Source organism: Hypanus sabinus, chromosome 11 (assembly GCF_030144855.1).
Source record: "Hypanus sabinus isolate sHypSab1 chromosome 11, sHypSab1.hap1, whole genome shotgun sequence".
Classification (NCBI taxonomy): domain Eukaryota; kingdom Metazoa; phylum Chordata; class Chondrichthyes; order Myliobatiformes; family Dasyatidae; genus Hypanus; species Hypanus sabinus.
The window spans coordinates 75,737,827-75,749,281 of record NC_082716.1 but is presented as its reverse complement, the minus strand read 5'-3'; the positions used below and the strand labels follow the sequence as shown (position 1 = coordinate 75,749,281).

The 11,455-nt window shown below is 37.7% G+C and overlaps 1 protein-coding gene across 1 annotated transcript in view; it reads right to left on the bottom strand.

Moving 5' to 3' along the window:
* Positions 1–360: 360 nt before the first annotated feature.
* Positions 361–11,455, bottom strand: part of uhmk1 (U2AF homology motif (UHM) kinase 1) — a 30,510-nt gene continuing 19,415 nt past the window's right edge. Inside the window, exon 8 of the mRNA XM_059984730.1 lies at positions 361–5,221. Within this exon, the coding sequence (XP_059840713.1) occupies positions 5,066–5,221 (156 nt within the window). The 3' untranslated portion in view covers positions 361–5,065. The remainder of the gene's footprint in view (positions 5,222–11,455) is intronic.

Below are 11,455 nucleotides of genomic sequence, written 5' to 3'. Positions count from 1 at the left end.
GCTACACGCAGAATCAACATTTACCAGTATATAAAACTTTATAATATTGTAATAGAATAATTCCTTGCAAAAATCCAAATTTTCCTGTTTTACAAATGAAACTGTTATATCACCCTTGTCATGGCAAGAATCAAACAAATGCAAAGGAGAACGCATGGAAAATTAGAAGTGGCACACAAAAAAATGCAATAAAAATGCAAGAGGTTACAACTTGCATAAGCCTTTCAGACTGCATTCTGAATATCGTGATCTGAAATGTAAACTGTAAACCGTAAACCTATTGTATCTTCATAAGTTTTGTTAAAAACCTAAATTAAAATGTTATCTATAACTGGAGGAACAGCATGTCAGATTGAGGTGAATGGTCTGAAGCACTCTTTTGGAATAGTCTTTATTTAATCACGAAATTTTTGTCCATGATTGTACTCCTTAGGAGAGGATATGTTGCAGATGACTGACCCTGAGAAATGCTTTGGGGATGATTCTGTAATATATTTTAAAAATAACTACTGGAATCATTCCAGTTGAGCAATTATCAACTATAGAATCTCAATGCACTGCTACGTTTAATCCTCAAAACCACAAAATTTATTGAAGATGGCAACAAACTCAGAGAGATAAAACATATCCAAAATCAACTGCACAATGTTCTGGGAATCACATCAGGTATGTAAAAAGGGTATAAAACTTAAAAAAAAAGGTTTTATGCTTTTTGAAGTGGCCCTATGCACACTGTTCAAAAGTGGAAAATTTCATCTCTTCCCTTCCCATTTTCCCTTGTATTTCAGTAAAAAAAAACTGGATACATTGCTACAAGGCATCTGGGAAACACAAATATTCAACCCACCCCAAACAACTGCTATAAGGTGGCATGTTTATTTCTTTTGATTCTAATCTTTAGCATGGGGGATACAGAGATCATGGGAAAAGTGGGTATGGTCTGTGCAGTGTCAGATTATTCACTACTTTCAGTAAATAAACAAACTGGCTGCTAGACAAATCATACAGGTCTAAGACATGCATTCTTAAAAATTAATCCAAACAATGTTAACTTTCAACAAGTTACCTTACTTGAGAATTTCTTTTACAAATCTGGCTGGGTTTTTTTGTGAGACACATTGTGATGTAACATTAGTATGCTGATAATGAAGAGAAGATTTTGCCTTTCTATCTCTTGTTTAATCTCACTCAGATGCTGCAGTTCCTAAAAACAGAATCCAGAGTACACCATGTTTACCTCCTAAGGTTTTGGTGCAAAAGTAACTGGGATTGTTGCATACTTAAATGGAATATTTTACTGTCTTGTGGGTGAGTTGCCAGATAAAGAACCCTGACTCACAATTCAGTAAATGGTAAGTCACATTGCATTCAAGCCTATGATTACGTATGGTTTTTAATTTGCAAACATGACTCAAGACTGATCCAAGAATGTAACCTGAATTAACTGAACTCGTAAAGCATCCAGTAGTGGAAAAAAACCCAGCAGGTTTGTTGTGTTATCATTTAAATCCCATGAATCAACATCATAGGTTTACACACACTGAAAAAATATATATGGTCATTTAAAAATATGTATTACTTTGCTCCATCTGGACAGAAATTTATAAGACAAACCAATATAGCCAGAGCTCCAAAATGAGCAGTGCTAAATCCAGTTAATTATATCTACTGCAGCTCTTTCAGTCCTATTCAACAACAAATTAAACCTACTCTGTTAAAGTTCTTGTTTTTGGTTGTGTCCTGAATAAGTTACTCCAGGTATTACAAGGAAGGCCCCTCAAAAGGAGTTGCGATTTTTTTCCCCCCAAATTTCAAAGCAAGTTTTTCACATTGCAAAGATGTATGTTTTTCAAATCTCATAACCCCTTGGATTTTCTATGAAAAAATCTTCTATGTATAGTCTAAAACTTTTTTTTCTACAATTGTTTGAAATAGATTGGAACACATTGAGATATCATTGTTTCTAACTTCAGCACTGTGCTAATGAGAACTGTAGAATTACATGTTTAAATATTAGTAATTACTAATTTGATTGTTTCCAAACATATTGAAAATCTGTTCTTTTTTGGCAGTGTATAGCGAGATTTAATGGCTTCAAAAAATCTTATGGCAGAAATCATATAAAGATTTGAACTAGCACAAATGACTAAATCAAAGTATATGAACTAATGTCATAAGCCAGGGAAAGTCCAGGTACATTGAAAACAATACCCTGGCAACTTAAGTGTGCACCTGGTAAGCACATTTCATATTCAACTGCCGAATTGTTTTACTCCATCTGTGATTTGGAACCGATTTCAAGCACCTATGCATTTACTTGAACAAATCTGCAAAATATACATCCAAAATTTAAGAAACCACCTTAAGAAAAATGTAATCCAAGAACCAGCACTGCATCGTAATTGAATTGGAATGTTAATTTCTAGTTCAATAGAATTATTCAGATTCAATTGTTTTAAATTGGAACTGTCACAGCCACTGGTAATATAATATTAACATAAGCAAATGACAAGATCAAAATGTACTGTATAATGCAATCCATGAGGATACAAATATCCCTAAATTCTCATTTCCCTACAAATATTTTAATACTTTGATAACCATAGAATATTTAAATCAGAAATCTATTAATACTAATCAAATAAAACACTATCTTAGGAGATATGCATTTTGTATATAACAATGGCTGGTTTCTGAGTGTAGTTAATAAATGGTTTAAATAAATATCAATAACAGTAATGGAAGAAATAGTCTTGAAGTGCATTATTTAATTAAAATGAGTTGGAAGACACAAGCTCACTTTTGTTAATAAACACAAGAGCTGAGTAATGGTTAGAGTATTGAGTGTATACAAAAAATTATGGGTAAGTGTGATAGATAAGGAACAGAATTTTCAGCCCCATACGAATCTGATAGCGGAAGGATGCAATTATGAGGCATTCCTAATTGTTGGGAGTATTTGCGTTGTCTTTTTTTACTTTGGTATGATTTGATAAGTAAACATTTTTAAACGGTTTACTTTGCTATAAAACATCTGAACTAAATGTTAGAAATACATTTTCACAAATTGCTAAATTTAACTTCACTGTTTTGTTTCTAAATTTCTTGAGTTTAAGTCCACAGAAAAATCACTAGAGTTCATTTGTTTCATGGCTTAAGATTGTAGAGTACAGCTAAGCGACAGAAAGACATATCAATCTTTAAAACACTTTTATAATTGCCTTATATTAGGGGTTCCCAACCTGAGGTCCACGGAGCCCTTGCTTAATAGGATTGGTCCATGGCTTAAAAACGGTTGGGAACCTCAGCCTTAAATGCACCTGAGCAAATGCCTGAAAGAAACAATCTCAACAGTGCATAAACATACTGCAACAATCCAACAGAATTCTTTTTGAGACTGAATAGTTCATGTGTCTTCATAAACTGGTTCAATATTCTTGTTCTGCACTTTCTCCATTTCAGCAAGCTGTCTTTGGTTATTAGCTAGAATTTGTCAACTTTATGAAATATCCTGCACCTTTGTGATTCTAATATTGTAGGAATAAGTGCAATGAACTAGAACACATAACCACAATAATATTTTAACTGCTAAGGACCTTATACTACTAGCGCTGTGAATACTGTCATTTCCAAATGTAATCTATATTTAGGTGAGCTGTTTTCCAAATCAACAGATGGGAGTCCCTGTAAAAGACTACATGGGAATATTTTTCCTAAAATATATATTTTTAATATTGCCACTTAAAATGCTCGATACATGGAAAACAAGGCAACTGTGATGTAATCCAGATTAATTGAATCTTTTGGTTAGGGTATGATTACTTTTGGTTTTTGTTTGGAGTATATATAAAATTTTACTGGAAAGTCAACATATAAATTGCACTCACCAGATTATAACATATGTGCAAACTCACTTGAACCACTGCTACAAAATTTATCTAAAAGTACTTATTAAAATCAATTAATTTTAGCAGTAACTTTTTAAAATGTTTAGACTCCCCAAGTGATTTGAACAATTATTGCCAGTCTATTTTGTCATTTAGTCTAACAATGATTGCACTGTTTCACTATTTTAGAATACTATTTTGTTGTGTGGGTTGTCAATTTGCTGAAAAGCTAAGTGTAGCCAGCAGTCTGATATTTTCCTCAGCCTTTATACCAAATTATGTGGAATTAATTATCTGCATGCTTATTATTTCTGATCAGATTTGCTCACGTATTAGAACACTTGTCATTCAATATGTCTTTGTGTGCCACTGGTCAAAAAGTTCAAATCCAGGCTACACAATAGCCAAGCCACCCCCATGCAAGGAAAATATTAAAAAAACCTTAATGCAATCTCTAAAGCTGATAAAGGATACATGGAGCGTTCTTGTGTTTCTCCCCTAATATAAATAAATCTGCAACACACCACGTATGTATACACACCATTCAAGCAGCTGTATACTAAGGCAAAAAAAGCACTATTAAGGAATTCTAGGAGTTGTGCTCAAATATGTGTACCACTTGCCCACAATAAAAATCCATTGTTTAATGTATGTGCATTTATGTAAATGCACTCACTAAAATCCTTCAAGGTATCACAAATATTCTCTGTCTGATGTACCCATAGTAGCTATAGTTAAATGCTTGCAACAGGATCCTTATGACATCACTAACATAGATTCAATCTATTTTACTTTTTATTCCAGCATTTACAAAAAAGTGTTCTTTGACTTATTTAGATTAAGATAAAGTAATCTATAATAGGCTTCATCAGCATGCTCCCCGTTATCAAATGCAATCATTACCTCTGCCAGCAAAACTGTTAAATTAGCATTTTATAAACCAAATGCAGTGGCTATAATTTCTAGTAATAAAATAGATTTTGTAAATAACTTGCTGGCAGTTTTAAGTGCATCAATACCTAAGTTTGTAAACGTTTTTCTAAACCAGCTGCTTAAATCAATGCTATCTTACACACAAAAGGAATCAGAGCAAAACATTTAACCTTTATACTGTTGTACTGAGGAATTTTTCAAAAGGGACCTGGGTGATTATAAAAGGTTGCAAGCCCAGTTGAAAGTTAGGTATCAGTAACTACTGTATGATACAGATATCCCCTCTTATAGGCACACAGAGGGTAGAACGTAGCCACAACAAACTTGCCATCGAACATCCTTCCAGTCAGCATCTGCTGAGCCACTTTGCAATCACCAGCGCTTCTGAATTCAACAAAAACCTAGTTTTAAAAAGGAAGAATTAGTGTTCACAGCTTTTGTTTCTGTAAACCATTTAGTCATCTTGCAACAGCTACATCGTCAATTGTTGCTGAGGAAATTACATCGGAATTGGACCCTCATCAAAAGGGCAGTCTTCTACTCTGTTCTGCACAGAGGTTTAATCTTGGGCTCTATTCTCCCGAGAGGGGCTTGACACTTTTCTGAATCAGAGTCTTGTGAGCTCATTCCAATTTAGCCAGAGTTGATAGCCAAAGTATACCTTAACTATCATAAAACGTGGTACTTTTCTAGGCTGAGTCCAATCCAGACCAGTGATATGGAAGTCTGAATATCCTCCTGCTGAATGAATTGTCTCCACTTGGTGCAGACTGGACAAAACACCTAACAAATCAAAACTTCTCAAAATAGCTAGATAGCAGAGGCAGCAAAAGAATCAAGCCCTAAGATTTTTCCTCATTCAGAAGTTATATCAAATCCATGCACTTAAGGTGAGAAGGACTCTGTTTTTAGGGAGTGATGGATGCCTGGAATGCACTACATGGAGTGGTGGTGGAGGCAAAAACAATCAAGGCGTTCGAGAATCGCTTAGATAGCTACATGAATGTGCACAAAATGGAAGGATATGCTACTGCGTAGGCAGAAAGAATTAGTTTAGTTGGGCATTTGATTATATTTTAGTGTGGTACAACATTACTAGATGTGGGTGCAGCCTGTTCCAGAGCTGTATTGTTCTTTATGTTCTATCCTCTGATTATCAGGAAGACAAAATAAGGCTGCAAGAGTGAACTATAAGCTGCTGGCACAGACAACTAGCATAAAGAGGTGAGGGCATCTTGTCTCAACTCTCCTCCTCACCTCTTTCTTTCTGGCTATATCCCTTTACAATCTCAGTTCTGATGCATGGTTTTGATCCAAAACATCAACTATCCCTTTGCCTCCAAAAATGCTGCCTGACCAGCAGCTTGCTTTTCACTCCAAGTCCCAGATTCTGCAGTCTCATGTGCCTATAAGTCTGCTAGACTTGGATAGGTTCACAGCAAGTGGATATTTCTTCCATTTCCCGAGGAAAGATCCAAATACTCTTTGCATTCATCCATACAATAATCTTTTATAGCTACATGGATCATATCAAGCTCCAGGTCTCATTGTCATGGATTTGCCCTGTAATGAAGCAGTGTCTAAGCTTCAAGGAGCTAGACCACCCAGACGACCTTTTGTCAGTTGGCTGAGGTATTTTAAAAAAAACTAGTGACAAAAATAATTAAAGTAAAATTTATTAAATAATTAAACTGTCCAAAACACATTTGAGTGATATAAATTAATTTAAAACATGATGCAAAATAAAGAAAGCTATCGCACTGAGATTAGACAGCCACTGAGTGGAGCTGAGTCACATACAGTAGGTAAATTCAGTTGAAATAATGCTGAGCAATTGCACACTCTGTCAATGCAGGCACTCAACATAGGACATTGGAGCTGCACTCACTGGGAACTCAGATGTGCTGACACCTGACCTTCAGGAGTACCTCATTAATAAATCTCTAAAGAACAAGAACAGTTTTCTACCTTTCAAAGTCCTCAAAATAATTGACACTTACATTATAAACACAGTTGCAAGAAAAAGTTTGTGAACTCTTTACAATTACCCTTTTTGAAAAAGCTGGTCACTAAATTTATTCAGCTCCATTCTTGATGCAAGAAATTAAAGTAAAAAGCCAAAAGACTAAATCTTATGTACAGTTGCAAGCAACTACCTGGTCTTCTGGATTAATTATTCATAAAATGTGGTCTGATCATCATTTAGGTCACCATATAGACAAACACAATCTGCCTAAACTGTTAACACACAAACAGTTGTACTTTACATGTCTGTATTGAACACATTTTTTAATCATTCACAGTCCAGGCTGGAATAAGTATGTGAACCCTTGTATTTAAAAACTGGTAGAACCTGCTCAAAGCTATACTCAGTTTTGGTCGCCTCACTACAGGAAGGATGTGGAAACCATAGAAAGGGTGCAGAGGAAATTTACAAGGATGTTGCCTGGATTGGGGAGCATGCCTTATGAGAATAGGTTGAGTGAACTCGACTTTTTTTTTCCTTGGAGCAACGGAGGATGAGCGGTGACCTGATAGAGGCATTGATCGTGTGGATAGTTAGAGGCTTTTTCCCAGGGCTGAAATGGCTAGCATGAGAGGGCACAGTTTAAGGTACATGGAGCTCAGAAAAGTAGAGGGCTATGGGTAACCCTAGGTAATTTCCAAGGTAAGGACATGTTCAGCACAGCTTTGTGGGCCAAAGGGCCTACTCATGCAACAGCATCTCAATTGGGTTAAGGTCTGGACTCTGACTTGGCCATTCCATAACAGAAATTTTCTTTTTAAACCATTCAGTTGTTGACTTACTCTTGTGTTTCAGATCATTGTCTTGTTGTGCCATACAACTTCTATTAAGTCTCAGGTGACGGACCGCTATCCTGACATTCTCCTGAATTCATTGTTCCCTTAACAATTGCAAGATGTCCAGGCCCTGAGCCAGCAAAGCAATCCCAAACCATGATACTCCTTCCACCATGCGTCAAGGTTTTATTGTTGGTGTGCAGTGCCCTATTTCCTCCAAACATAGCAGTGTGCATTTCTGCCACAAAGTTCAATTTTTGTTTCATCTGTCCAACCTATTCTCATAAGGCATGCTCCCCAATCCAGGCAACATCCTTGTAAATTTCCTCTGCACCCTTTCTAGACTGTGATTGATTAATGATGTATTCAGTATTGATGAGAAGTACAATTGTCCATGTGTCATCCAAGTCACGACAAATGACAAGTACAATCTGCCTAAACTAATAACATCCTTCCTGTAGTGAGGCGACCAAAACTGAGTATAGTACTCCAAGTGGGGCCTGACCAGGGTCCTATATAATTGCAACATTACCTCTCGGCTCCTAAACTTGATGAAGGCCAAAGCATCGTATACTTTCTTAACCAGAGTCAAACTGCGCAGCAGCTTTGAGTGTCCTATAGACTCGGACCCCAAGATACCTCTGATCCTCCACACTGCCAAGAGTCTTACGATTAATACTATATTGTGCCATCATATTTCACCTACCAAAATGAACCACCTCACACTTACCTGGGTTGAATTCCATCTACCACTTCTCAGCCCAGTTTTGCATCCTATCAATGTCCCGCTGTAACCTCTGACAGCCCTCCACAATATCCACAACACACCCAACTTTTGTGTCATCAGAAAATTTACTAACCCATCCCTCCACTTCCTCATCCAGATCATTTATAAAAATCACGAACAGTAGGGGTCCCTGAACAGATCTCTGAGGCTCTCCACTGGTGACCGACTTCCATGCAGAATATGACCTGTCTACAACCACTCTTTGCCTTCTATGGGCAAGCCAGTTCTGGATCCACAAAGCAATGTTTCCTTTGATCCCATGCCTCCTTACGTTCTCAATAAGACTTGCCTGGGGTACCTTGTCAAATGCCCTACTGAAATCCATATACACTACATCTACTGCTTACTTTCATCAATGTGTTTACTCAAATCCTCAAAAATTTCAATCAGGCTCATAAGGCACAACCTGCCTTTCACAAAGCCATGCTGACTATTCCTAATCATATTATGTCTCTCCAAATGTTCATAAATCCTGTCTCTCAGGATCATCTCCATCATCTTCCCAACCACTGAAGTATGGCTCACTGGTCTATAATTTCCTGGGCTATCTCTACTCCCTTTCTTGAATAATGGAACAACATCCACAACTCTCCAATCCTCCGGAACCTCTCCCGTCCCCATTGATGATGCAAAGATCAGCACCAGAGGCTCAGCAATCTCCTCCCTCAGTAGCCTGGGGTATATCTCGTCCAGTTCCGGTGACTTATCCAATTTGATGCTTTCCAAAAGCTCCAGCACATCCTCTTTCTTAATATCTACATGCTCAAGCTTTTCAGTCTGCTGTAAGTCATCCCTACAATCGCCAAGGTCCTTTTGTGTAGTGAATACTGAAGCAAAGTACTCATTAAGTACCTCTGCTATCTCCTCTGGTTCCATACACACTGTCACACTTGATTGGTCCTGTTCTCTCACGTCTTATCTTCTTGCTCTTCACATACTTGTAGAATACCTTGGGATTTTCCTTAATCCTGTTTGCCAAGGCCTTCTCATGGCCCCTTCTGGCTCTCCTAATTTCTTTCTTAAACTCCTTCCTGCTAGCCTTATAATTTTCTAGATCTCTATCATTACAGGTGTCCCCCATTTTTCGAACGTTCGCTTTATGACACCTCACTGTTATGAAAGACCTATATTAGTTACCTGTTTTTGCTAACAGAAGGTGTTTTCACTGTTATGAAGAAAGGCAGTACAAGAAAAAAACATGCAAGTTCCTCCCCCAGAACCGCATTTAGCCGCCATTGCTTAAACACATGGCTGTGAGCATCTGCTTTACTGTATGTCGATTTATTTTGCATCCTTTAGCAAGACAAGTTCTAAGGTACCTGTATCGGAAAAGCCTAAAAGAGCTTGTAAGGGCATTACACTTAACGTAAAACTAGACATAATAAGCGTTTCGACCGTGGTGAACGAAGTAAGGACATTGTCCACGTGTTGAATTTGCCTGCATCCACCATTCGCACTATTTATACACAGAGAGAAAGAATTTTGAAAGCTGCCGATGTTACTGTTGGTTCTGCTCGTAGCAAAGTGGTCTCTCTTCATCGGCATCCAATAATGGATAAAATGGAAAGTCTATTACTTGATGATGGGTGTACAAAGTGTGGTGTTCCGTTAAGTTATCTTAAGGAGAAATCAGTCTTTTTAATAAGCTGAAACAGAAAGCACTGGACGATGGTGATGAAAGTGTTGTGAAAGTGGACTTTAAAGGCAGTCATGGATGGTTTGATCGGTTTCTGAGGTGAGGGCAGCTTTATAGCTTAAAGTTTACTGGAGAGTGTGCTTTGGCTGATACTGGAGCTGCCGAAAAGTTCCCAGCAGAACTGAAGGAAATAATTACAGAAGGTTGTTATTCATATAAACAAGTGTTTAACTGTGACGAAACTGCAATTTATTGGAAAAAATTGCCGAGCAAGACATTTATTTTGATAGAAGAAAAGCAGTCTAAGGGACACAAGGCATCAAAGGACAAATTTACTCTAATGCCTATTATTAATGCCTCTGGTGATGCTGTCCTTTAAGCCTCTACTAGTGTACCATTCAGAAAATCCAAGGGCACTTAAAGGCGTTAATAAGAAAACACTTCCTGTTGTGTTCCGTTCACATCCAAGTGGTTGGAATAACCAAGTGCTTTTTTCTGAGTACATGAGTGGATACGTTAGTCCCTTTGTTGAAAAATACTGTAGAGAAAATAACCTCGATAATACGTGTCTTGTGATTGTCGATAATTGTGCTGTTCATCCACCTGGCATTACCGAGTATGGCAGTAACATTCGTGTTGCATTCTTACCACCGAATACAACATCATTGCTGCAACCGTGTGACCAAGGCCTAATAGCCACAATTAAGGCTTACTATACGCAAAATGTGATGCGTTCTATAGTAAGTGCCATTGACAGAGAGGGCAACTCTGAAGCATCTTTGTGAGAGATCTGGAAAAAGTACAATATAAAACTGGCAATCACCAACATTGGAGATGCTCTCGTTGGGCTAACAGCCTTGATGAGAAATGGCGTTTGGAGGAAACTATGTCCTGAAGCAGTGAACAATTTTAAAGGCTTTGAACCATCAACAATAAATACAGCAATAGAGAGTTTGGCTAAGGAGGCTGGGTTTGTGGAAGTTGACGAAGATGATGTTAAAGAGGTTTTGGCATCCCATGACCAAGAACTGACAGATGAAGAGCTGATGCAATTGAAGAGGAAAAGATAACAATTGAAACCAAACGCAGTAGCGAACAGCACAGAAGTGAAGTCGTCCAGGAACTGAATGTGAAGCAACTGCGTGAGATTTTCACTGCGATTGACAAAACTGCAATGACTGCAGAAAAGTATGACTTTACTTTTGAAAGGGTAAATAGGTTTAGGGCAAGTTTGCAGGATGTTTTGAGTGCTTACAAAGAACTGTATTATAGAAAAATGCGTGAGGCTAAGCAGTCAAACATACCGTCGTTTTTCAAGCCTTCCACATCAGCCACAGCAGATGCCGAAACTCGACCTTCGACATCCAGGCAGGCAGACATAGAAGAAAGTGAGCTGCCTGCCCTGATGCA